Source organism: Meles meles, chromosome 20, assembly GCF_922984935.1.
Source record: "Meles meles chromosome 20, mMelMel3.1 paternal haplotype, whole genome shotgun sequence".
In the NCBI taxonomy this organism is placed as follows: Eukaryota; Metazoa; Chordata; class Mammalia; order Carnivora; family Mustelidae; genus Meles; species Meles meles.
Window position 1 is genome coordinate 60,273,766 of NC_060085.1, and position 25,767 is coordinate 60,299,532.

Genomic DNA, 25,767 nt, shown 5'->3' on the forward strand with positions numbered 1-25,767 from the left:
TGAGGGGAACTGCTGTGACGGGGCTCTTCTTCGCCTCATCGGCCACACCGTGTGAATAAACTTTCCAGGTTCAAATCCTATTTCTGCCTGGACTGAGCGTTGTGTTTTCCCAGCGTCCGTTTTCTCGTCTATAAAATGAGGTGAGGCTCAATCTCAAGGGGTTGGTGTGAGGGTTAGGGAGAGCAGGAGTGATGCCGAGGGTGCACTCACACGCCTGATAAAGACATGTGGACAACGGTGCACATTACAGCGCCATAGCAAAGGATCGGAGACCGCCTATGTCCCCTGCTAGGGGGCTGTTCCCTGAACTTCCACGGCCAGACCCTGAACCACCAGGCCGCCAGGGAAATGAAGAACCAGCTCTTTAGATGCTGGTCCGGAACAATCTACAAAGCGTGTTCAAATTTCTTTAGAGCACGACAAGTGTGTCAGGTGTGCTCCCATCTTATGTACATTAGGAAATTGTGTGTGCGTGTGTGTGCACATGTCTGTGTGTGCGTGGTAGGTAATAATCGGTGTCTCTGGGTAGATGGGGAACCTGGGAACAGGCCTACTATTTTCTGAAAAAAAATTTTTTTAAAGATTTTATTTATTTATCTGACAGATCACAAGTAGGCAGAGAGAGAGAGAGGAGGAAGCAGGCTCCCCGCCGAGCAGAGAGCCCGATGAGGGGCTCCATCCCAGGACCCTGAGATCATGACCTGAGCCGAGGGCAGAGGCTTTAACCCACTGAACCACCCAGGCGCCCCTCTTTTCTGAAATGTTAATACAGGAACCTAATACCACGTTGTTGGTGTATTACAAAGTCTTCAAAGAGAAGTAGCATGGACTCGGTCAGAGAATGGTGGGATTGCTTTGGGATTTGTCACAGCAGCACCCCTGGAGGAGGGTGCCTGGAGGAGATGAAAGGGTTTCCCACTTCTCTGTTCTACAGAGAGAGGGACCAGAAGTTCATCTTGGAGTCCTTGGGAGGGTAAATACAATCAGGGATGGTAATAGCCCCCTTGCTAGGAGAGAAGGGTGTGGGGGCTCTGAAGATGACCAAGGGGACTGCACTGAGTAAGGTGGGCAAATGGCCCTTATTGTCTTGGAAAGAAGGTGGAATGAGGTCCCTGGTGAGAATTGAAAAGAGGCCCTCCCCAAGCCCTGCGGAGGAACAGGATGGTGGTTTCCAGCCTGCGTGAGACAGAGGACTGCCTCCAGGGGACGGGAAGCAGGGGTCAGGGGGACCTGGGTCTCTGTCCACCCAGGCTCTGGGGGAAGCAGACCAGGTGTACCGTGCACCGGGCAGCATTGCCCTGGTGGTAGAAGGAAGCAGACACCCCAGGATCTCTTCCCACTGGGGTCGGAGGCAGGCTAATCTCCACTTAGAGTGTGTTTAAGTCTCGGGACTTTTCCTCCAATGTTCACAGCTACGTCCTACTTGATATTTGCAAAATACACCACCGTATGCTTGTGACGCAGGATAGAGGTGCAGTGACACACGTGACTGATGTGTCCCTCTGTCCGGGAGCTGCTTCTCCAGCTGCCCCCCGTTCCTCTGGCTCCCCCGGGTAACCACAGCTCTCTCCTATCCTTCTAACACTCGTATCTCAAAACAATACATTGTTTGCTTCTCTCTCTCTCTCTCTCTCTTTTTAGTGATATAAGATTGTATTATGTCCATGCAACTCTTTTTCTTCAACAGCAAGTTGCTACAAGTCACCTGATGGTAGGTGTGGGTCATTTAATCGGTTAGTCATTTAAACGAGACTTGTCCATCCTCTTTCTGACAGATGCTTGGTTTCCAGTTGTTGCCTTTGTGGATACAGCTGCTCTGAGCATCGCAGCCCCATCTTGGGCACATGTTGTCCCCTGGAGGGGTGTCACTGGCCAGAAGGTTCCTGAATGCCAGCCAGCACCACCCTGTTTTCCCCGAGGGCTCCTACTGCCTGTGGCCACCAGCCCCTTATAGAAAGGAGCCCCTTTGCATCCCCCCATGCGCCACTCTCTCTGTGGCCCCTGAGCCTTCAGGAAGTAGGCAGGAGGGTATGCACCTGGGGAGAGCTGGTCCTGTAGGTAGAAAACTCATACCAGTCACCCAGGCAGAGTGAGCCCTGAAACATGCATGGTCTCTGGTGGTTTATCTGTTGGTCCTGCTATGTCCTGAATGTTTCTATGTACACGATGTCCTCAAAGAAGAAAACCAACCCTTTGAGAACATGCATCGCAGAAGTCCTCACAGGGACATGGGCGACCCCTGAATGTTGGATAACAGAGGGATGAGTTAGCATATCATGGCAGCCCAGACAGCAACCCAGGACATGCTGCCAGCACTTAAGGGAGGCCAGCCTGATCCCCAACTGTCCTCGTGCCCTGAGCGCAGTGACAGTAAAACTTACATCAGCAGATGCTTGAAGCCTCCTGTGGATGAGGCGCAGTGAACAGTGTGGTCAGGGTGTGGCTCTGTCTTCTAGGAATGTACCCGACAGTCACATCCCAGCCAGGCAGGCCTGGATGTACGCAGGGATATTCACTGCTGCACTGTAACACTAAAGGACACAAACTAATCTAATTGCCCATAAGTCGGGGACCAATGAAATAAAAGCAGCAAGTCTGCGATGAAGTCCTGAGTTCCCCTGGAGATAAACATATGGATGCACATAGTTCCCACCTGAGGGGCCAAAGCTGCCGTATTTCTCTCCCCAGCTTCTAGCAGATGTAGGTCGAGGGCTGCTCGGGGACACTGACTCGCTGCACACCCAACATCCCTGTGCTCAGGCCAAGCAGGTCTGGTGGCCAGAGGGAACCTATAGGAGGGCAGCACAGGGAGCTGCTGGGAGCCTTCGGCAACGCTACCTGGAAGTGTTTAGGGCTGCAGGGATGTGGCTTGGTGGGGGGTGCCATGCCCAGTCTCCCTTGTGGTGGGAGCATTGCCAGAATGGTAGGCTCTGGAATGTGCAGTCCACAGTCTGTGTCTTCAACATTCTGCTGCCCGGGAAGGGAATGGCTCACTTGCATGGACCATGTGGAGAAGAGCTACATAAAGCCTAGGGGTGGGGGAGCCATGGGAGAGAAGGGACCTGTGCCCCCAATGGCTCCATGGGGGAGCTGTTCTGACCATCTCCTGCTGCGCAAAGAGAACCCAGACGATCTATCACTGTCACTGAGCCTTCGCCACAGACAGCGGCGCCGGCACCCCAGGAAGAACACCCCAGCCCTGCGGGGAGGGCGGCACCCTGACGCCTGGCCCAGGGACCTCGTGGGGTGCTGTAGCAGCCCGGCAGGCTGAGCAGCTCTAGGCCTGGCCTCCACCACCTTCACCCCCCAAGACTATGCAGCCAGTGGCGGAGGCCGGCAGATGCGGCCGGCTGAGACCCCCAAGCTGAATAATGCATGAAGCAGCATTCGGACAAAGAACCAGGGGTTTGTTTTAGCAAAATTTTAAATCATGGAACTCTGCCTCCCAGGAAGCTGCCTGGATGACAAAGCCACCACAGAAAACTGAAAAACAAAACAAAACAAAAACCAACACCACATAACTACAAAAATCCGGGAAACATTTTCCTGACAAAGCCAAAACCAGCAGAAGAACACTGAAACACTTTAAACAAGTCTTTGTAACCCAATCCACCCGTGTCCTTTCCTTGCTGGGGAGGCTGCTGGCCAGCACCCCTCAGCTCTGAGATGGAAAACCACGGAATGGAAGACAGCTGCCAGGAAGCTAAAACGCCAAGTGACCTTCAGTTTGTGCGTTTGATTCCTTCAGGAACTGGGGGAGCCTGTTAGCAGAATCAATCACTGAAGGGTGCCCGGGTGGGCACACCCCAGACCCCCTCTTGTCTTGTCCAGCTGTTCACATGAGACCCTGTCTTCCTCGGGCCATCTGATGACCTCGGGACCTTGCTGTTGAGGGGCGGGCAGTCAGCCTGTGACCTGCGAGGACAGACACGTTCTGGCGCCAGCCAGAGAGGAAGCAGGTCAGAGGACACCGGAAGTGGGAGGAATTCCCTGCGGCCCACACGAGGGAGAAGCGGCGCCTTCAGCCCCAGGGCCTGGCGTGTGGCCCTCATACTTACTACAGAGGGTGTGACATCAAGTGCCATCAATGGGGGGTGTGCAGTATGAGAGAGTGTGCGTGGATGTGACGAGCTTCAGGATGCAGGAGGCGCTGAAGGACAAGACAGCAGGTGCTGTGATCGCAGAACCAGAGGGTGACTTCTAACGGTGACGACCTGCGGGGGGGGGGGGGGGGGGCAACTGGAAGGGCAGTAACTTCGGCAAACAGGTCGCTTCAAAGGCTGCATGGGCACTGAGGGAGCTTGGAACAAAGGTGTGTGTCATGGAAGCGTGTGAACAACTGACCGGGAGGTGGCACGTGACACACTGTGGTATGGCATAGGAGGGAGCATGGGGACAAGCCTCCGGGTGCGTCACAGGCCTGGCTCCTCCCCCCTCATCCTGGTGGTTTCAGGCTCCTGGGCTTTCCACGGCTCTCCAGCAGGGTGAGTCTTCACGGGGAGCCCAGGGTCAGCCCCTTCCCAGGTCCACAGGGGTTGGCCGTCACTGACCCCTGCTGGCAGGCCCCATGGACACAGTGTTGGCGAAGGCCTCAGCAGGCTTCTGAGAAGGAGGAGCCCTAGAACTGGCCTGGAAAGGGAAAGCATCCATGGCAGGCAGGGGTAACAACATCAGCAAAGGCCGAGGCATGAATGGGACTGAGCTGCCAGTCCCTGGCCAGCCTGGCCCCCGCAGGCCATTAGGGTCCTGTATCCAGGCTCATGGGCTCTCACCACAGGGTGTGGGGGCACCACAACCCAGGTTTGGCCTCTGCCCTGCCAAGCTGCCCTTCCTCAGCTGTGCTGATTTTTGTTTCTCAAAGCCTCAGGCGTATCCTGCCCTGGTCTTCCCAAAGTTCTGGCATTTCGATTTACATTCAGGGAAACTGAGAAAGGACACCACATATCCAAACAGTCACTGAGGGGACATTCAGTCCTTCCTAAGGGACTCCCACGGCTGGCTGTCTTCCCAAAGTCACAAGGGGGTATCCTCACTACCAAGAGGCCTGACACACCCTGCAAATACACACCCACACACCCATACACCCACAGAAGGGTGGGAGGCAGCCAAGGCCCCGGGTTTCACTGCGCTGGTTTCAGCTTTCATCTTTAGCCCAGGCAGAATGAAAGGTCAGATTCCCACCGCCCCCCTCCCAGATTTTCACCACTGCACCTCCAGCCGGAATTTAGCACCCCTTGCCATGGTGCACCCGCTCCTTACCCCACTCCCCATAGAGGCCCTCACCCGTGGGGGCTGCTGTGAAGGAAACCAGGCTCTCCACCCCTCTCATCTGATGGTCGCGACCACCCGGCATTCTTGTGCCATTTGGCAGCAAAGAAAAACTGAGGCTCGGAGGCTTGTTGAGATGCCCAAGATCCGACATCCTCAGTAGCAGAGCAAATGGGAAAACGAAGCAGAGAAACTCCAAAACGTCAGAAGGAAAAAAACAAAACAAAACATTTATTTCAAAAACATGAGCTCCCCAGCTCACCAAGGTCCTCTAACACCTGCCACCATAGGGCACTCTGGGCTCTGTGGGCACACACGAAAGACTTAGGATCTGGCCAGATGGAGATCAAAGGTGGGGCCAGCCACGGGGGGAGGCAGCACTGCTCTGTGACAGGCAGAGTGGAAGGCAGCTCAGGTGGGCTCCAGGGCCATGCCCACCCGACCACGATGGCCAGAGCCTGAGCCCAACGACACAGGGCTTTCCTCCTGGGCTACGGCTATCCGGTGCCGGGGCAGGGGCGGTGAAGAGGGCACCAGGCGAGGCCGCAGATGGCGCTGAACCAGTATTCTGCTCTGTTGCACCACAAACAGGTTTGGGGTCAAAGCTGACACCCCCCCCCCACCAAAACGGTCTCTCACAAGCTAAAAAATACTAGTAATTCAACGCTTCCCCACCCAGGGGTCTGGAGGAGTGCCTGCCAGATGGCGCAGTCAGAGGAAGCCAGCATCACGTGACAGGCGGCCCGGGTGCAAGCCCTCTGACGGGGGCGGCACCCGAACCGGCCAAGCAGGGAAGCGCGGGGGGCCATGGTGCTCAGAGTGGAGTCCGGCCGGCAGCCCCAGCACGCGCACCGCCCGGCCCCACCTGAGACCGCGGGGCGTCGGCTGGGGTGACGGACCCCGCGGAGGCTCCTCGGCCTAGTGCAGCCGCAGGTAGGAAGGCGCGGAGTAGTTGAAGAGCAAGAAGTCCATCCTGTAGAGGTCGAAGAGGCGCCGCTGGTAGAAGGGGCTGATGTCCCGGAACAGGCGCTCGGCCAGGTCACGGGCGGCGGCCCCCTTGGCCCGGGGCGGCGGCGCCGGGAAGCGCAGGCCGGACGCGCCCACCAGGCCCAGCACGAAGGCCGCGTCCTCGGCCAGCGTCTCGAACCTGCCCACCACGTCGTAGCGCAGGCGGCACGGGTGGCACAGGGCGTGCGCGCGCTCCCAGTGCTCGTTGAAGGGCTCCTCGCGGCGCGTGCGCGGGTCCAGCAGGTAGGCCAGGAACTCGGCGAAGCGCACGTCGTGGCCGCGCGCCAGCGCGTCGGGGTGCGCGCGCGGCCTGAGGCGCCGCACAATGCGCGTGCCGTAGCGCCGCTGGAAGGCCGCGCTGTAGGGCCGCGCGAACTTGTTGCGGTAGGCCGACGCCAGGCGCTCGAAGGGCTCGCGCACGAAGAGCACGGCCAGGTAGGCGCGCAGCCGCCGGTTGATCTCGGCCGGGCTGAAGTCGGCCAGCGAGGGCAGGCGGCCCGGCGCGTGCGCCTCGTGCGCGGGGATGGCGAGCGGGTCGCCGCGGGCGCGGCCGCTCAGCGCCAGCAGCACGCGCTTCCAGTTGGTGCAGGCCACCTTGGGCACGTAGCAGTAGAGCAGGCCGTGCGCGTCGTCCACCAGCACGTGCCGCAGGTCCTTGGGCCCCAGCAGGCGCTGCCGGCGCGTGTGGCGACTGCAGGTGCGGCGCAGCAGGTCGCGCCGCTGCCGGTGCACTTCGGCCAGGGCGGAGCGCGGGCCCTGTGGGCGACAGCGGAGGTGGGGGCAGGGGAGTGGAGGTGGGGTCATTGCTGCGGGCCCTGCGCCCACCGGCCAGGGAGAAGGGACAGGGGATTTGAACCCTGGCACTGCCACCCATCATTGTGATTTGGGACCCAGGGATCTTCCCTACACCAGAATTGGGGGTGTGTGTGTGACTCTAACCTCACTGAGGCAGGTGGAAGGATGTGACAAGTAGGACACTCAGGACCAAGGAGGCCCTGGTAATGCATATGCTGGTGTCAGAGTAAGCCTGGTTAATAAATAAGTCATCAGAGTGCTGAGCGTGGGCACAAATTGAGTGTCTGCTCACTGTTTACTAAAAGCGAGATAGTGTATAAGAACAATGGCGTTAATTCCATATAAAGAGTGGAGAAACGCAGCCACCTGTAGGCTACTGAGATACTTTTTTGTTCAATAATAAAATCAGCGAATTCTGTATTTAGGAATTGGTACGTTCCTTTGGATCTTGATTTTTGTTTCCCCACCAACAAATTCTAACCTCAGTAGTTGGGCAGGAAGCTTGCCTTCTCTGAAGCCTGTCTCTCTTCTGTGAACTACTAACATCCACTATTTATCTAACACCTACTGTATGCCAGGCACTTTGCTGTGCACTTTACAACTCTATAAATTAGGTGGTATTAGTATACTGGGCCAGCCCCTCCCAGCCTGTCTCAGCTGTGCTAAGATCCAAGCTACTGAATGGTGGCTCCTTTCCTTCAAGTCCCTTCTGCACCAAACAGGGTCTCCACTTCCAAGACTCCCCCTCCTGCCCCTCCTCTTCCTGATTTTAATCCAAGAGTTCTTAGGAAAAGTGTTTTTAATTTCTCAAAATTGCCTTAAAAACCTTCAAGATATAATAAAAAAAATAACAAACACTGTGGAGGACGTGGGAAAATGGGACCTTCATTCATTGCTGGTGAGAATGTAAAATGATACAGCTGTTGTGGAAAGCAGTTCGGCAGCTTCTCAAAAAAATAAACAAAACAAGCAGATGATCCATCTAGGTATATACCCAAGATAACTAGAAACATATGTCAGGCCAAGACTTGTGCATAAATGTTCACAGCAACCTTATTCATAATGGCTAAAAGGTGGAAACAACTCAAATGTCCATCAATGATGACTGGATACATAGTATGTGGTCTGTCCATAAAAGGGAATATTACCCAGCTACAGAAGGTATGAAGTTCTGATGCACCCTAAAAAAAGATTATGTCTGCCAAGTGAAAGAAGCCAGACACAAAGGCCACTTGTTGTATGATGGATTCCGCTTACATGAAATGTCCAGAATAGATCCATAGAGACAGAAAGTAGATTGGTAGTTGTCAGGGCAGGTGGGAAGGGAGGGGCAGGGACTGCTAATGGGTGCTGGGTTTCTTTTTTGGGGTGATGAAAGTGTTCTGTAGTTAGAGAGTGGTGATGGTTATGCAGCCTTGTAAGTTCAGTACACACCACTGAAGTGTACACTTGAAAAGAGTGAATTTTGTGGTATGTGAATTATATCCCAGTTATGAAAAAAAGCCTTGTGTTTCCATTTCAGGGAAGGACAAAGCAGCACCTGAAATGGTGGGACACTTGGTCCAGTGCCCACATAATAGTATCTACTGTTGCTGGGTGGGAAGGGGAAGAATGTGTCTGTGTGTGGGGAGGTGCTCACTTGAGCTTCTCATGCCTTTAAAAGTATCCTGCAGAAATCCAAGATCCTGCTAGTGATAAAAGCTGAAGTACAGAACAAGAGGTGACATGTCACACTTTCGGTTTACAAATGGTGAGGAAGGAAAAAAAAAAGTTTCAGAAAGGATAGGTTGTAGGGTATTTTAATTTTTTTTTAAGACTTATTTGTTTCAGAAAAAGAGAGAGAGAAAGAAAGGGAGGAAGAGAGAGTGAGCATGGTGGGGAGGGGCAGAGGGAGAGAGAGAGAGAGAATCCCAAGCAGTGCCCTGCTGAGCTCAGAGCCCAATGCACAGCTCCATCTCATAACCCCGAGATCATGACCTGAGCCAAAATCAAGAGTTGGACACTTAACCGACTGAGCCACCCAGGTGCCCTTGAGCCTCTCTTTTAGATCTATCTTTGAAATCATCATGTAATGAACAAGGCTGGGATTTGCTTCCAAATAAGCCCAGGTAGAAAGGGAGGGAGAGGGGTCTGGATGAAAACAGGATGGGACAAGAGTTGATCACTGTTTAAATTGGGTTACGGGAATGTGGGGGTTCGTTGTACATTTTACTTCTGTATGTATTTGAATTTATCTCAATTCAAACATGAAGCAGAAGAAAAAGGGACATATATACCTGTAGGTACGATGCTGGAAAAGTGACCTAAGCACCTGACAGCATTGGACACTACACACATGCCTGGAAAGGCACACAGGGAATGAACTGGTCACCTCCAGGGGTAACAGGGCCAGGGTGGGAAGGGAAGGTACTCTTCACTGGATGCACTCTTTTGAAGGGTTGGATGCCCTATCATGTGCTTATCTTTCTTTTTCAAAATCTCACTGAGGGCTGGCTGCCAACCTCAGAGCAGTGAGGGGTGTGAGAGAACTAGGAGGATTCCCTTCCCTCTAAGGCAGACTCACAGGACTGGCCTCAAAAGCCTGGCTCCACATGGGTGCCAGGAGAAGGCTGTTTCTCGTGGCCCCATAGCCAAGGTCTGCTTTCAGCTTCTAGACATCCCCACATATTTCTTGTGGCAGGGAAAGTTGGCCATCCACCCAACTGTCAGTCACCCTCCTTCCTTGCCAGCAGACCCCACTTATGATCATGTGCAGAGCCTCGGGGAAGAACCAGTCATAGCTGCCTCACACAACTTCATGAAAGCTATGGGTCCAGGGGTGGACATGTGGCTTGGTTTGGGCCAAGGAGATGTACAGGGAAGTCTGCTAGTCTCCCAGGAAAGACTTACCTTCAGTACAAAAAGAGAGGACTCCTGAAGGAAAAAAATCTTTGCCTCAGCCCCTCCCTTTCTGCTTGGGGTACCATCCTGTGAGGTGTCCGGAGCCCTGGCAGTCATCTTGGAGTTGTGAGGCAACAAGATGTACCATATGTCAATATTCAGAGGGTGATATTGGGCAACATGCTGCTGCTGTACCAAGGGCTGCTGGTTTCTGAGCATCTTGGGAAGTAAACACTGACTGTCCTAACGGCTTAAAGTCAGCTTTTCTGCTGCTCAGAGCCCCATAAATACCAAGACAGTCAGTACTATCTCCATACAAATGAAAAAAACTGAGGCTTAGAAGAAATAAGTTGCCTATAGCTCTCAAGTAGGGGAGTTGAGACTCCCAATGCAGGTCCCTTAGGACTCAGAAGCTGGGCTATGCTCACCAGTACAGGAACAAACCCTGCGGCTACAATCCTCATCTCTCCCCGCCTGACTGGACTTGGCTGCCTGGATTCTTAGCCTGGCTCTAATCCTTATGAGCTCTGTGGCCTTCTCTGTATCCTTGGCCTCCCTGTGCCTCAATTTCCTCATCTGTAAACAGGGATACCAACAGCTCCACTTTATAGGGTTGCCATGAGGACTAAGTAAGTTCACTGAACTAGACTGTCTGGTACACAGTTAGCCCTTGTTGGCCAAATTATTTTTATTACTCTTTTTTTTCTCCAGCTGCAAGGTGCTAAGCTCCCAGGGCCTTGACACCCAACAATCAGTGGGAACTCAGGCTGTGAGGGGGCTCAGCCAGCCCCATCTGCCCCTCAGAAGCCTGTGGAACTAGTGGAACCAGGATCCTGCTGAGAGCCTGGCCTGCCCTCAGCTTGCTGTGTGGCCCAGGGCAAGCCTGTTACCCTCTCTGAACCAAGGCCTCCATACCTGCAATCCAAGGGTGTGGGTCAGAGAAGTTCCACAGACCCCTTGGCTCAGCCCTCAGGGACTCAGTGAACAGCTACCTACCCAACCTGTCTGATCATTCTTCCCAGCTCAAAACCTGATTTCCCTGTGGCCCTTGTCCCACCTGCCAGGCCCTGCCAAACTGCTGCCCACTCCTGGCTCGCCTCACACAGCCTCTTCTGTCATCTGTCCACCACCAGGCATGCAGGCCCCCTTATTCTTTGCATCTTAACTCCTTCCCAGCAGGTCTCAGCTCCAAAGATCTCTCCCTGATCTAAACTAGGACCCTCCCAGTAATCTCTTGCCGGACCTTGTACTGCCCCTTTAGATGCAAATCAGCCACAGGTTAGTGCAGATGGCAATGATGGGATGATGTCTTCCTCACCTGGGAAGGTCAGCTATACAGGTCAGGAACCCAGCTGACGTGCTTGCCACTGGATCAGCACCATCCCGAGCACAGCCTGCATACAGCAGGTGCTCTATACATGCTGTCTGAATGGGTGCCTCTCCTTGTGCCTGCTGATGTGTGTGTGAGCCAGGGGCCTGTGGCTCTCAGTGGGGTCTGTGTGTGTGTTTGGGCTATGCCGTGGTTCACAACAGAAGTGGAATGCCTGAGACAGCAAGCCTCCTGGTCCTGGTGCCTGAGAACAGCGTGAGGGCAAGGGCTCCCTGCATGTTTCCCTATCACAGCAGGTACTAAGATCTGGGGGGATCACCTAATTCCTGTCACCCCACTAGACTGTCAATTTCCTGAAGGTCCTTTATTCTTTTACATCCTCAACACATGGCAGAGTGCCTGGCACAGTGTGACTTCAGCCTGTTGTTGGGTGGATGATGGATGGGTAGGAGGGTGGGTGGGTGGAGACCAGGTCTCTCAGCTTGTCCCAAGATTTGCCCTTGTCACAGGCATTTTCCTCTCTGCACAGGGCCTTGACTTACAGAGGAAGCCTCTTTAAGTCCACCTGTGGGCTCCAGTCCCAGGATGGAAGGTCTACACTGGAAACTCAGTTCTCAGTTTCCCATGGCTGGAGGTAGAGGGAGGCATCACTGGATAGGGGTCTGTCCACCTACCTGGTCCAAGTCATAAAGCATCTGCAGGGGACTCCTCCTCTTCCCACCAAGCCAGCCAGAGCCCAAGCTGTTTTCAAATGCTATGGGGCATAAAGAAAGAGACATCAGTTGGGCTGACTGTAACCCTTGGGGGACTTGGCCAACTCCCTTAGGCACATTTGATCTACCTTTGGGACTCAGTTTCCCTCTTGTGTCTCACCTGCCTCCAGGAGGCTTGATGGGGTGTGGGCCACCGATAGCCACCCCCCCTAATCCACCAGGGCAGGATACTTGGTATTACTCCTGCCCCATGTCCCACCCCCCCTTCAGAGCTGGAGGACACCAGGTAGGCAGGGATGAGAAGAAAGGTGGAACTCAGCCCACAGCCCACTGGTAAAGACCTGGCCACCCAAACTTACCCATCTCCATCTGTCTTCATTTCATGCCCCACCCCTACCAGCCCCATGGCTATGGGGCCCTAAGGGGCTCACCGAGCTGGCTGGCATAGCAGCCTCCCAAGATCCTGGGTGTGGGCAGCCAGAAAAGGCTGGGTAGCAATAGAGGTAGCACAGCCAATCTGCAGGTTCTCCAGTGACAGCCCACCAGGTCACATGACCTCCATGGACTCCTATAGCAGCCTGTAATTCCCTGGCCAATGTGTATGTCACTTGGTAGTAAATGCAGGTTTCACTGTCTCCCAGAATGGAAGACAGTGTGCAGGGATAGAATCTGTCTCGCTGCTGCACTCTCCAATCTTCCTAAAACTACCAAAAACTCTGCTTACTAAATTTATTCTTTTACTCTAAAGGCGTTTTAAGGAATATCTTCCTACATATTCAATTAACATAATGTAGTTGATTTAGGTAAGCATAGGCTAATGATCTTCTGCTTCTTGATCACATTTTTCTACAGTATAATGCGGTCTTCAAAAAGATCACCAAACCTGGCAAACCTTCAGCTAGACAGACCGACCAAGAAAAATGAAGTCTCAAATTACTAAAAACAGGAATGAAAGAGAAACCATTAGAATTCAATCTTACAGAAATGAGAAAGGCATGAACAATTCCTAAAAAGATGAGAATTCCTGAAATTGACTCAAAAAGAAATAGAAAATCCCAATGACATATAACCATTTTATGTATAATGTATATGTGTAATAATGTACTATATAATATCTATAATAATGCAATGTAATATGTATAATAATGCACTGTATGATAATATGTACACATACACTGAAGTAGTAATGTAAAAAAAAAAAAAAAAAAAGGAGAGAAGCCCAGATTCAGATGATTCACTAATGAATTTTACCAAGTATTTAAGGAAGAATTAAAACCAATCTCTTCCAAACTTTTTACCCCTATCAAAAAAACAAAACAGAATTGGGGGTGTAAAATACCTCCCAACTCATTATAAGAGCCCAGTATTACCCTGATATCAAAACCAGACATAGATATCACAAGAAAAAAAGAGAAATTAAGGAGTCAATCCCATTTACAATTGTACCCAAAACTATAAGATACCTAGGAATAAACCTAACCATAGATATCACAAGAAAAGAAAATGACAGAACAGTATCTCTTATGAACATAGATGCAAAATCTTTTTTTTTTAAGATTTTATTTATTTATTTGACAGAGAGAGATCACAAGTAGATAGAGAGGCAGGCAGAGAGAGAGAGAGAGAGAGAGAGGGAAGCAGGCTCCCTGCTGAGCAGAGAGCCCGATGCGGGACTCGATCCCAGGACCCCGAGATCATGACCCGAGCCGAAGGCAGCGGCTTAACCCACTGAGCCACCCAGGCGCCCTAGATGCAAAATCTTAAGAAAGAAATACTGCAGACTGAACCCATCAACATATGAAAATGGTTATATATAACCAAGTAATATATATATCCCAGGAGTGCAAGAGTGATTCAACATACAAAAATCAATCAAGGTAATACACTACCATATTAATAGAGTAAAAGAAAAAACCCACATAATTATCAATATAAGCAGGAAAAGTGTTGTACTATATTCAATACCCTTCATAATAAAAACACTAAACAAACTAGAACTTGAAGGGAACGTCTTCAAATTGATAAAGGCCATCTAGGAAAAATATATTTTATGGTGAAAAACCAGATGCTTTACCTCTAAGATCAGGAACAAAACAGGGGATGCCCACTTTTACCACTTCTTTTCAACAATGTACTAGAAGTTCTAGCCAGGTTAACTGGGAAAGAGAAAGAAAAGGCATCCAGATTGGAACAGAAAAAGTAAAAGTATGTCTATTTGTGGATAACGTGAATATATCTAGGTTATATAGAATCCACCATAATATATATATATATTCTATAATACACAGAATCCATTAACTATTAGAGCTAAGAGCTAATGAATGAGTTCAGCAAGGTTGTAGAATAAAAGATCAATATTCAATAGTCAATTGTATTTCTAAATACTAGTAATGATATATTTGAAATTGAAATTACAAAAACATCTCCACTTATAATAGTTAAAAAGAATAAAATATTAAGGATTAAATTTAACAAATGAAGTGCAAGACTTCTCACTGAAAACTACAAGACATCGCTGAAAGAAAGTGAAGACCTGAATGAATGCAAAAATATCCCATGTTCATGGATTGGGAGACTTAATGTCATTAAGGTGGCACTCTTCCCCAGATTACTACTATCGCTATAAAAACCCTAGCTGTCTTTTTTTGCGTATTTACAGTTGATGACAATTGACAGCTTATCCTTAACTTAATGTAACAATTCAAGGGATTTAGAATATCCAAAATAGTCTTGAAAAGGAACAAACTTGGAGATCTCATACTTTCTAATTTCACCTACTTACTACGAAGCTACAGTAATTAACTATGTGGTGCTGGGATAGGAGAGATACTGATTGATGAAATAGAATTCACAATTCAGAAACAAACATTTACATTTAGGATCAAAGGATTTTTTTTTATTAGGGTGCCAAGACAATTCAATAGGGAAAAAATAGTCTTTATGATGAACTTTGCTGAGAAAACTGGATATCCATATGTAAAAGAATGAAATTGTACCGCTACCTCAAACCATATACAAAAACTAACTCGAAATGGATCATAGGCCTAAATGTAAGAGATAAAAATATAAGACTCATAATGAAAACATAGAATATATATATTTCCATATCTCTGAGTTGGCAATGATTTCTTAGATATGGCATCAAAAGCACAAACAACAAAAAATAGATAGACTATAACAACATTAAAAACTTTTCTACTTCCAAGGACACCATCAAGAGGGTGAAAAGACCACCCACCAACTTGAAGAAAATACTTTAAAATGATATAACTGATAAAGGACTAGTATCCAGAATATATAAAGAGTGTCTATAATCAAATGATAAAAGACATAACCCAACTTTTCAAGTAGGCAAAGGATATGAATGGACATTTCTCCAGTAATATACAAATTGCCGATAATGGATAAAAAGATGCTCAACATCTCTAGCTGTTAGGAAACCTCCTTAAGACACAACTTCTCACCCACCAAGATGGCTTTAATAAAAAAAGACAAAAACAAGTGTTGGTGAGGATGTGGAAAAATTGGAGCCCTTATACTTTGATGGTGGGAATGTAAAAATAGAGATATTTTACCACAGAAAACAGGTTGGCAATTCCTTAAATGCTAAGCCTAGGGGGGCACCTGAGTGGCTCAGTAGGTTGGGCCTCTGCCTTCAGCTCAGGTCAGGATCTCAGGGGCCTGGGATCGAGCCCTGCATAGGGCTCTCTGCTCAGCAGGGCACCTGCTTCCCCCTCTCTCTCTGCCTGCCTCTCTGCCTACTTGTGATCTCTCTCTCTGTTAAAAAAAAAAAAAAAAAAAAAAAGCTAAGCCTAGGGCACCTGGGTGGCTCAGATGGTTAAGTGTCTGCCTTCAGCTAGGGTCATGGTCTCTAGGGTCCTGGGATGGAGTCCCATGTGGGGCTACTGGCTCAGCAGGGAGTCTCCCACTACCCCTGCTTGTGCTGTCTCTGTTTATCTAACTCTCAAATGAATAAATAAAAAAATTAAAATTTAAAAAAAAGCTAAGCCTAGATGATTCTGGAAAGATGACGGACTGGGAACACCAAGAATCTCTCCCTCCACCTAGGCAACAATTGTATTAGCAGAATCGTATCTGATACATCAGAAAGAATTAGAATTCTGGAGTCCTTTGAAGGCTTTCAACTTCCAGAGGAAGGCTTAAATGGTAAATGGTGGTAAATTTCAGTCAGTTACAGCTCTTAGCACAGGGCAGCTACCCATCCCCCACCCCCACCACATGGCATGCAGCTGTGCGTGTGTTCTTGGAGCAGTTTACATACAGCGGGGAAGAGCCAGAATGGGCAAAAGAGACCTGTTCTCCAAATATCAGAGATCTGTGCTTTGATTAGTTGTACCCTCCCCACATTGTTGCAAGCCCCTCCCCTCCACATAAAGTGACTTCCAGAAGTCTGGTTTACTTTGAAGACCTGGTTTACTTTTCCCCACCTTTCATTTTTCTCTTTTCCCCTTTTTGGAGCCAGATACTACATATTAAAACATTCAAAACAACCACATAGGTGGGGAAAAATAGAAACTGACTGAATGCCTAGGAAGAGCTCAGAAAAGACCTAAGAAGTCCTTAAATTTATACGTTGGGCTGAACCTCAGCACAGACTACAACAATCAGAAAAACAAAAACAGAAACTAAAAACAGCAATCACTGAGAAAGAGAATCTGATTTCCAGAGCTACATTTTGATTCAGATGTTCAGTGTTCAACAAAAAAAAAAATTAGAAGTCATACAAAGAAACAGGAAAAGTGTGGTGAATTCAAATGAAGAAACTTGTATAAATTCAAAATACAATGTACAATTTTAGGATGTTCAGTGTAATCCCCATGGTATCCACAAAAGAAATGAGAAAGTAATTTAAACATTATACTACAAAAAATAAATTGACTAGGCACAAAAGTAGATAGTATAACAGGAAATGAGGAATAAAAAAACTGTAAGCATAGAGAAGACAACAAAATGACAGATGTTCTTCTTTATCAGTAATTTAAATGTCAATGGATTAAACTCTGTGGTCAGAATGCAGAAATTGGCAGAATGGATAAAAATATCTGACCCAACTCTATATGCTGTCGTCTACAAGAGACTTACTTAAGATCCAAACTGGTTGGAAGTGAAAGGATGGAAAAAGATACTCCAAGCAAGTAATAATAAAATAGAATATATGTGACTATATTCATACCAGACAAAATGGACTTTGAATCAAAAGTTTACAGGAGACAAAGAAGGACTTTATATATAAATAAAAGTTTCAATACAGCAAGAAGAGAAAACAATTACAAACATTTACTTACCTAATGGGCCATCGAAGTATATGAAACAAAAATTAACAGAATAGGAGGGAGAAATAGAATAGGAGGGAGAAATAGCAGAAATAGAAGGGAGAAACAGGAGGGAGAAACAACAGAATAGGAGGGAGAAATAATAGTTGGGACATTTTAATATGCCACTCATAATAATGAATTAAGCAACCAGAGAGAAGATGAGGAGGGAAACAGGGGACTTATGTATCACAGTAAACCAACTAGATCTAATGGACATATACAAAACACTCTATCGAACAACAGCATATACATTCTTCTCTAATGCATATGGAACATTTCCCAGGATAGTCTATACGTTAGGCCACAAAATAAGTCATGATAGATTTTAAAAGACATATATCATACAAAGTATGTTCTCTAACCACAGTAGGGTGAAGTCAGAAATCAGTAACAGAAGGAAACCTGGAAAATCCACAAATTTGTAGACATCAAAGAACACATTTCTAAAAAACTAGTGGATCAAAGAAATCACAAGAGAAATTAGAAAATACTTGGAGAAAAACAGAAATGAAAACAATATACCAAACTTACGGGATGCAGTAAAAGTGCTTAGGAGAAAATTTATAGCTATATATGCTTACATCAAAAAATAAAAGAAAGGGGCACCTGGGTGGCTCAGTGGGTTGGGCCGCTGCCTTCAGCTCAGGTCATGATCTCGGGGTCCTGGGATCGAGTCCCGCGTCGGGCTCTCTGCTCAGCAGGGAACCTGTTTCCCTCTCTCTCTCTCTCTGCCTGCCTCTCTGCCTTGTTGTGATTTCTCTCTGTCAAATAAATAAATAAATAAAATCTAAAAAAAAAAAAAAAGAAAGATCTAAAATCAGCAATCTAACTTTACAACTTAAGGAACTAGAAAAATAAAAAATAAACCCAAAGCTTTAAGAAAGAAGGAAATAATAAAGATCAGAGCAGAGATAAATGAAATAGAAAATAGAAAAATAGGGAAAATCAAGAAAACCAAACATTGGTTCTTTGGAAAGGTCTACAAGTTGACTAACTTTTAGCTAGATGGACCAAGAAAAAAGAAGATACAGCTTACTAAAACCAGATGTGAAAGTGGGACATTACTAGTGACTACAGAAATAAAAAAAAAAAAAATAAGAATACTATGAACAACTGTATGCCAAAAGAAAAAATTCGGTAACCTTGATGAAATAGACAAATTTCTAAAAAACACAAAATGTATTAAGACTAAATAATGAGGTAGTTAGAAAATCTGAGAAAACCTATAACTAGTAAGGAGATCAAATCAGTAATCAAAAATTTCTAGACAAAAAAAAAATCCATGGACCTGATGGCTTCACTGCTGTAGTCAATCAAACATTTAAAGAACTAATACAAGTCCTTCTCAAACTTTTCCAAAAACCAAAGAAGAGGGAGCACTTCCTAACTCATTCTATGGGGCCAGTACAACTCTGATTGGGGGGGGTGGGGAAGCCAGACAAAGGCACTACAAGAAATGAAAGCTACAGACCAATATCTCTTATGAATATTGATGCAAAAATACTCCACAAAATACTAGAAAATGTAACTCAGCAGCACATTAAAAGGATTATGCATTATAACCAAGTGGGATTTATTCTTAGAATGCAAGGATAGTTCAACATACAAACACCAATCATGTAATACATCACATTAAGAGAATGAAGGGGGAAAAACAAGTGAGATGATTATCTCACTTGACACAGAAAAAGCATTTGACATAATTCAACATACTTTCGTGATTAAAAAATTTAAAAAACAAGGAATAGAAGGAAAGTACTACAACACAATATAAACCATATATGAAAAACCCACAGTGAACATCATACCCAGTAGTGAAAGATCAAAATTTTTCCTGTACATCAGGAATGAGGCAAGGATGCCCATTTATTTATTTATTTATTTGACAGACAGAGATCACAAGTAGGCAGAGAGGCAGGCAGAGAGAGAGGGGGAAACAGGCTCCCTGCAGAGCAGAAAGCCCTATGCGGGGCTCAATCCCAGGACCCTGAGATCATGACCTGAGCTAAAGGCAGAGGCTTTAACCCACTGACCCACCCAGGTGCCGCCAAAATGCCCATTTTTGCCACTTCTATTCAACATAATGCTGGAAGCTCTGGTCAGAGAAATTAGACAAGAAAAAGAAAGAAAAGATATCTAAACTGGAAGGAAGTAATAAAATCATCTCTGTTTGCAGATGATATGTACTTAGATGCAGAAATCCCTGAAGATTCCACCCACAAAAATTGTTAGAACTAATAAATGAGTTCACCAAAGTAGCAGGATACAATGTCAACATACAAAAATCCATTGCATTTCCATACAAAAACAATGAACAATATGAAAAAGAAAGCACCAAAACAATTCCATTTACAATAGTGTAAAAAAGAAGAAAATACTTAGGAATTACTTAACCAACGAGGTGAAAGACTTGTACAGAGAAAACTACAAAACACTGCTGAAATAAATAAGACACAAAGAAATGGAAACATGTCCCATGTGCATGGATTAGAAAACTTAATATTGTTAAAATGTCAATACTACCCAAAACAACCTACAGATTCAATGAAATCTCTGTCAAAATTCCAATGACATTTTTTTGCAGAGATAGAAAAACCCATCCTAAAATTCATATGGGACCCCAAATAGCCAAAAATAACTTGAAAAAGAACAAAACTGGAGGACTCATGCTTCCTAATTTCAAAACTAACTGCAGAGCTATAGTAACAAAACAGTGGGTGGCGTAAGGACAGACATACAAACCAGCAGAGTAGAGTAGAGCGCCCAGAAATAAACACTTACACATATGGTCAAATGATTTTAACCATTCAAAGGGGAAAGGACACTCTTTTCAACAAATGGTGCTGGGGAAACTGGATATTCACAGGCAAAAGAATGAAGTCAGACCCTCACCTCACATAATATATATAAAATTTAAGTCAAAATGGGTCAAAGACCTAAACATAAGACCTAAAACAAGAAAATATAAGACAATAACTTCATGATATTGGATTTGGCAATGGTTTCTTGGATAGGATCAAAGGCGCAGGTAGCAAAAGAAGAAATAGGTAAACTGGACTTGCTGGAAATTTAAAAACTTGGTGCACCCATAGTATCCAATATCTATAAAGAACTTATCAAACTCGACCCCCCAAAAACAAATAATCCAGTCAAGAAATGGGCAAAAGACATAAACAGACATTTCTCCAAAGAAGACATACTAATGGCCAACAGACACATGAAAAAATGCTCAACATCACTTGACATCAGGACAATACAAATCAAAACCACAATCAGATACCACCTCACACTAGTCAGAATGGCTTAAATTTGCAATAAAGGAAACAACAAATGTTGGTAAGGATGCGGAGAAAGGGGAACCCTTCTACACTGTCGGTAGGAATGCAAGCTGGTGTAGCCACTCTGAAAAACAGCATGGAGGCTCCTCAAGAAGTTAAAAATAGAGCTACTCTATGACCCACCATTTGCACTGCTGGGTATTTGCCCCAAAGATATAAATGTAGTGATCCGAAGGGATACCTGCACCCCAATGTTTATAGCAGCAATGTCCACAGCAGCCAAAACTACAGGAAGAGCCCAGATGTCCATTGACCTATAAATGGATAAAGAAAGTGTGATATATATATATATATGTGTGTGTATATATATACACACACACATATATATAATTGATATATATAAAAATGTGATATTATATGTATATTATATACAATAGACTATTACTCAGACATCAAAAAGAATGAAATCTTGCCATTTACAATGATGTGGATGGAACTAAAAGGTATTATGTTAAGCGAAATAAGTCAATCAAAGAAAGACAATTATATGATTTTACTCATATGTGGAATTTAAGAAACAAAACAGAGGATCATAGGGGAAAGGAGGGGAAAATAAAGTAAGATGAAATCAGAGAGGGAGACAAACCATAAGGCACTCTTAACTCTAGGAAACAAACTGAGGGTTGCTGGAGGGGAGGTGGGTAGGGGGATGGAGTAACTGGGTGATGAACATTAAAAGGACACATAATGTAATGAGCACTGGGTGTTATATATACCTGGTGAATCAACGAATTCTACCTCTGAAACTAATACAGTATATGTGAATTAATTGAATTAAAATAAATTTTAAAAAATGTGTGCACCCAAAGACAATGCAAAGAATAGGAGAAAATATTTATAAATTATGTATCTGATAAGGGATATATAGAGAGCTCCTAAAATTCAACAACAACAAAAAATTTTTAAAAAGGGCAAAGGACTTGAATAGCATTTCTCCAAAGAGGATATACAAATGACCAAGAAGCACATGAAAACATGGTCAATTTCACTAATCATTGGGTAAATGCAAATCAAAATGATAATGAGATACCACCTCACACCCATTATTATGGCTACTATCAAAAAAAAAGAGAGAAAACGAGTGTTGTCGATGTGGAGAAATTGGAACCCTGTACACTGTTGGTGGGGAGATAACAAGGGGCAGCTTCTAGGGAAAAAGCATGGAGGCCCCTCAGGCAATTAAATGTGGAATTACCATATGACCCAGCAATTCCACTTCTGGGTATATACCCAAAGAAGCTGAAAAAGCAGGAGGTCTAAGAGATACTTGCACACCCATGTTCACAGCAGCATTGTTCACAATAGCTAAAACGTGTAAGCAACCCGAGAGGCCATCAAGAGATGAATGGATAAGCAAAATGGGGTCCATTCATACAGTGGGTATTAGTCAGCCTGGGAAGGAAAGGAAACTCTGACACAGGCTACAATGTGGGTGAGCCCTGAGGAGATTATGCTGAGTGAAAGAAGCCAGTTACGAAAGGACCACTTATGAATGATTCCACTTGCAGAGTACCCGGAGTAGTAAAAACCAAGGAGACATAAAGCAGGGGATGGTCGCCAGGGTGTGGAGGGCAGAACAGGGAGTCATTTAATAGGTGCAGAGTTTCAGTTCTACAAGACAAAAAGAGCTCTGGAGAGGACGGTCACAAAACACTGTGAATGCGTTGATATCACCGAACCATACAAAAACGAAGACAGCAAAATTTATCTGACATGTATTTCACCATGATAACAAAAATTGGGGGGGGGGGAAGTTAAGCAAAAAATTAGCCTATGCCCCAGCAATTCCACTCCTAGGTACACACCCAGGAGAACTGAAAACACGTTCACACAAAAACTTATGCACATATGTTTCCATTGACATTATATTTAATAACCAAAGCCTTAAATGTTCATCAGCAGATGAAGGGTTAAATACTGTGGTACGTGTCCATCTATTCACCCATAAGAAGGAAAGGAGTACTGACCCAGGTTGTACTGACATGTACATGACATATACCTGACATGGCTGGACCTGGTAACATTACTCAGTGAGAGAAACCAAACTCAAACGGCCACATATTGTTTGAGGCCATTTACATGAAACATCCAAAATGGGCAAATCCATAGAGACAGAAACTAGTGGTTGCCCAGGGCTGAGGGACACGGCAGCAGAGTCCCTGGGAAAGTGGGGAGTGACTGTTAATGGCTAGTATTCTGGAATTATATAGAAGTCATATCGCACAACTTTTACAGACAGAGAAAACCACAGAATTGTGCACTTTAAAAAAGTGAAATTTTATGGAATGAGAATTAGATCTCAATGAAAATAAATAAAAATACTGATCATTAAAAAAGAATACATGCAAGGACATTTTATGTAAGTCTAACTTACAAATTCAGTCAATGGCTAGCATAATATATTCCTGAGTTCATAAGACTATGGCTTATTCACAAGAATGTCTTCAAGAATTCAGGATCATATGGGAAGAGAATATATTCATAAGATGGATGAACATATCCATGAACCTTGGCTTTCAACAAAATGAAGAGTCTTCAAAATGCTGCCAAGAATATATTCATCAAAAAGATTCAGGTGTTTTCTTTAAGATGTGTTTTTTTGACGAAGAAATAAACCTGGAAAATTTGATAAGCTGAAAGTTTGGTTAACTGTTGGCAAACTGACCATGAGTAGTGGTTCTCAGATTTTGGCATGCGTGGATGAAAACATAAGTACCTGGCCCCACACTCAGAGCTTCTAGCCCCATAGGGCTGGAGTGGAGCCCAAGAATCTGCATCTCTAACAGCTCCCAGGTCATGCTCATGCTGTTGGCCCAGGATCGCACTTCTAGACCCACTGTATTAGAGCCAGGCCTGGCAGAGGCTGGTCAAAGGAATGAAAAAACGACATATGGATTGGCCTCGCCTTGGCCTCCAGAACCTTCTGTGTGCATCTGTCTAGGGTCTCCTGGCAATGCCTCTGGCAGCCTCAAGCACCCCCACCCCAAACTCGGAGGGAGGCAGCCAGCCTTCAGAAACACCAACCCTTGTGTGGGCACTCATTTCCTGCTCAGGCTATAGCCTACAGGAAAATGGGTCCCATACCAGACCTCAGGGCCCAGTGGGTGGAGGGTCAGAGGGAACAGGCACAAGAGTGAGTCCCTATTTATAGAGTAGCTATGGCCGGTGATTACAGGGCTGGGCTACACCACCCACTCCACCCTTCCCACCACACAGATCAGAAGAACCTACGGTCGAGTGGGATGGGCAGGGTGGCCATGGAAGGGGACAGATGGGTCTAGGAGGGTCAGAAGGGGATTGTCTCGAAGATCCCTGGAGCTAGCCCCCCACTCTGGGAAGCTGGGGGTTTGGCTCTGAGGGCAGGGTGGCCCCAAAGAAGCATTCCCCAACCTCCACTCTGGTTGCCCCTAGCCTCTCTTGGCCTGTGTCCTCCACCCTGCAGACCCTCCATGAGGCTCAGGTCCCAGACTCCCTGCCAAGGGCACCAATGAGCAGACAAGCCAGGGAGAGCCAGGCAGCAGGCCCAGTCTCACAGCCAGGGAGGAGCCTGGGCCCGCCCAGGGCAGCCACAAGCAAAACCGCACTGGGGTTCTATGGGGATTCTGCTTTGAAAAAGGAAACAAAAATGGAGAAGGTTATGGAAGGGGCTGGGTGCGGGGAGAGGGTGGTGGAAGGGAGGTAGGAGGGACTAGGGAGTGCCAAGGATGCAGACAAAGAAAGAGACAGAGCTGCACACAGAGATGGGGACAGAGGCTGGCAGAAGGAGAAACAGGGAGATCACAGTAGTAGAACAGCTGGAGTTTCAAAATAGCTCAGAGTGAACCAGCTGGGGTTGAAGGGGAGGAAGCGATGTGGGGTGAGCTGCCCACAGTCTGGGAAAGCCCAGTGCCCGTGCCCAGAGGGCTCCAGGCCATGGAAACCAGGCAGCCCAGCCTCATGAGCAGACCACAGTCCTAGTCCAGGAGACCAGTGCGAAGATCAACCCAACACCCTGCAGGGCCCACTGTGTGTGGGCAGGAAGCCCCTAAGAGAACATGGCAGCTGGCAAAAGAGGCAGTGTTTCGGCAGGGTCGGGGAGTCAGGCAAGAGGCAGCTGGGGCACGGCCCTGGGCTCAGCCAGCAGCCGGCACTGTGCTCGGTGCTTTGCAGACATTGACACGCTTACTCCTATCAGGTAGAAACTTATTATCTGCATTTGATAGATAGGGAAACTGAGGCTCAAAGAGGCCTGAGGCCTCAGAGCAAGTAAAGCCCAGGAACAGGATCTCACCCCAGACCAGAGCACATGTACGCATCAGAGGGCATATCTCTTGGGCACCCATTCTGCCCAGTGCACAGCCTGGTCCATCCTCACAAAACTTACAGGTAAGTGGCTGAGCCAGCACACAGGGAAACGGAAAGCAGAAACCCAATACATGGCCCTTTGCACACCCACCCCTAAGGAAAGGCTTTGGCTGCCCCTTGGAGCTGGTCAGGGTACAAGTCATTCTGTGGGCGACTTGAAACTTCACTCTTTGGGGGGGGGGATACTGTTTGGTGATTCCCAGCCCAGTGAGCAAAGATTACAACATGTGGTTTCTGGTTAATAAGTTCTAGCTGGGCATAGTGTTGCAAGACCAGACAGGCAGGGACAGCCAGGCCCAAACAGCACTGACAGGCCCTGGGGACCTTGCTGGGGGAGTGGGAGGGAGGGTTTCCCCAGCCCATTCAGTCCCCTGGGTGACCTGGGACTTCAGGGCTGACGTGCATGTCTCCGGGTCAGGGACATTCCCTCTGGTAATCAGGCCCATGGAGGAACACATTAACAAGAGCTTCAAAAAAAAAAAAACAAAAACAAAAAACCAATCCCACTTTTTTCCCCTCCTGAAGAAAAGTAGAGATCTCTTCACTTTTATTTAAAATTCAGACTCAATTTTTTGAACTCCATAAACCACCTGGAATGGGACCCCTGATCTGACCCAATGATCTTGGGTATAATCTCATCACCTCTGCCTCCAGAACGATCAGGAGCCGCCCCTGTCCCTCAACCCCTCCACTGTAGTCAGCTCAGGGCAGCGAGACCCTTTGGCTATGTCAAGGACAATCACTAGAGTCTCCTC

General features: G+C 46.9%; 1 protein-coding gene across 1 annotated transcript in view; it reads right to left on the bottom strand.

Moving 5' to 3' along the window:
- Positions 1–3,411: 3,411 nt before the first annotated feature.
- The window catches only part of CHST13 (carbohydrate sulfotransferase 13), a 28,039-nt gene continuing 5,683 nt past the window's right edge, over positions 3,412–25,767 (bottom strand). The window contains exons 2-3 of the mRNA XM_045989687.1: positions 11,956–12,035; positions 3,412–7,032 (exon numbers count right to left, since the gene is read on the bottom strand). Coding sequence (XP_045845643.1) covers positions 6,187–7,032; positions 11,956–12,035 — 926 coding nt within the window. The 3' untranslated portion in view covers positions 3,412–6,186. The remainder of the gene's footprint in view (positions 7,033–11,955; positions 12,036–25,767) is intronic.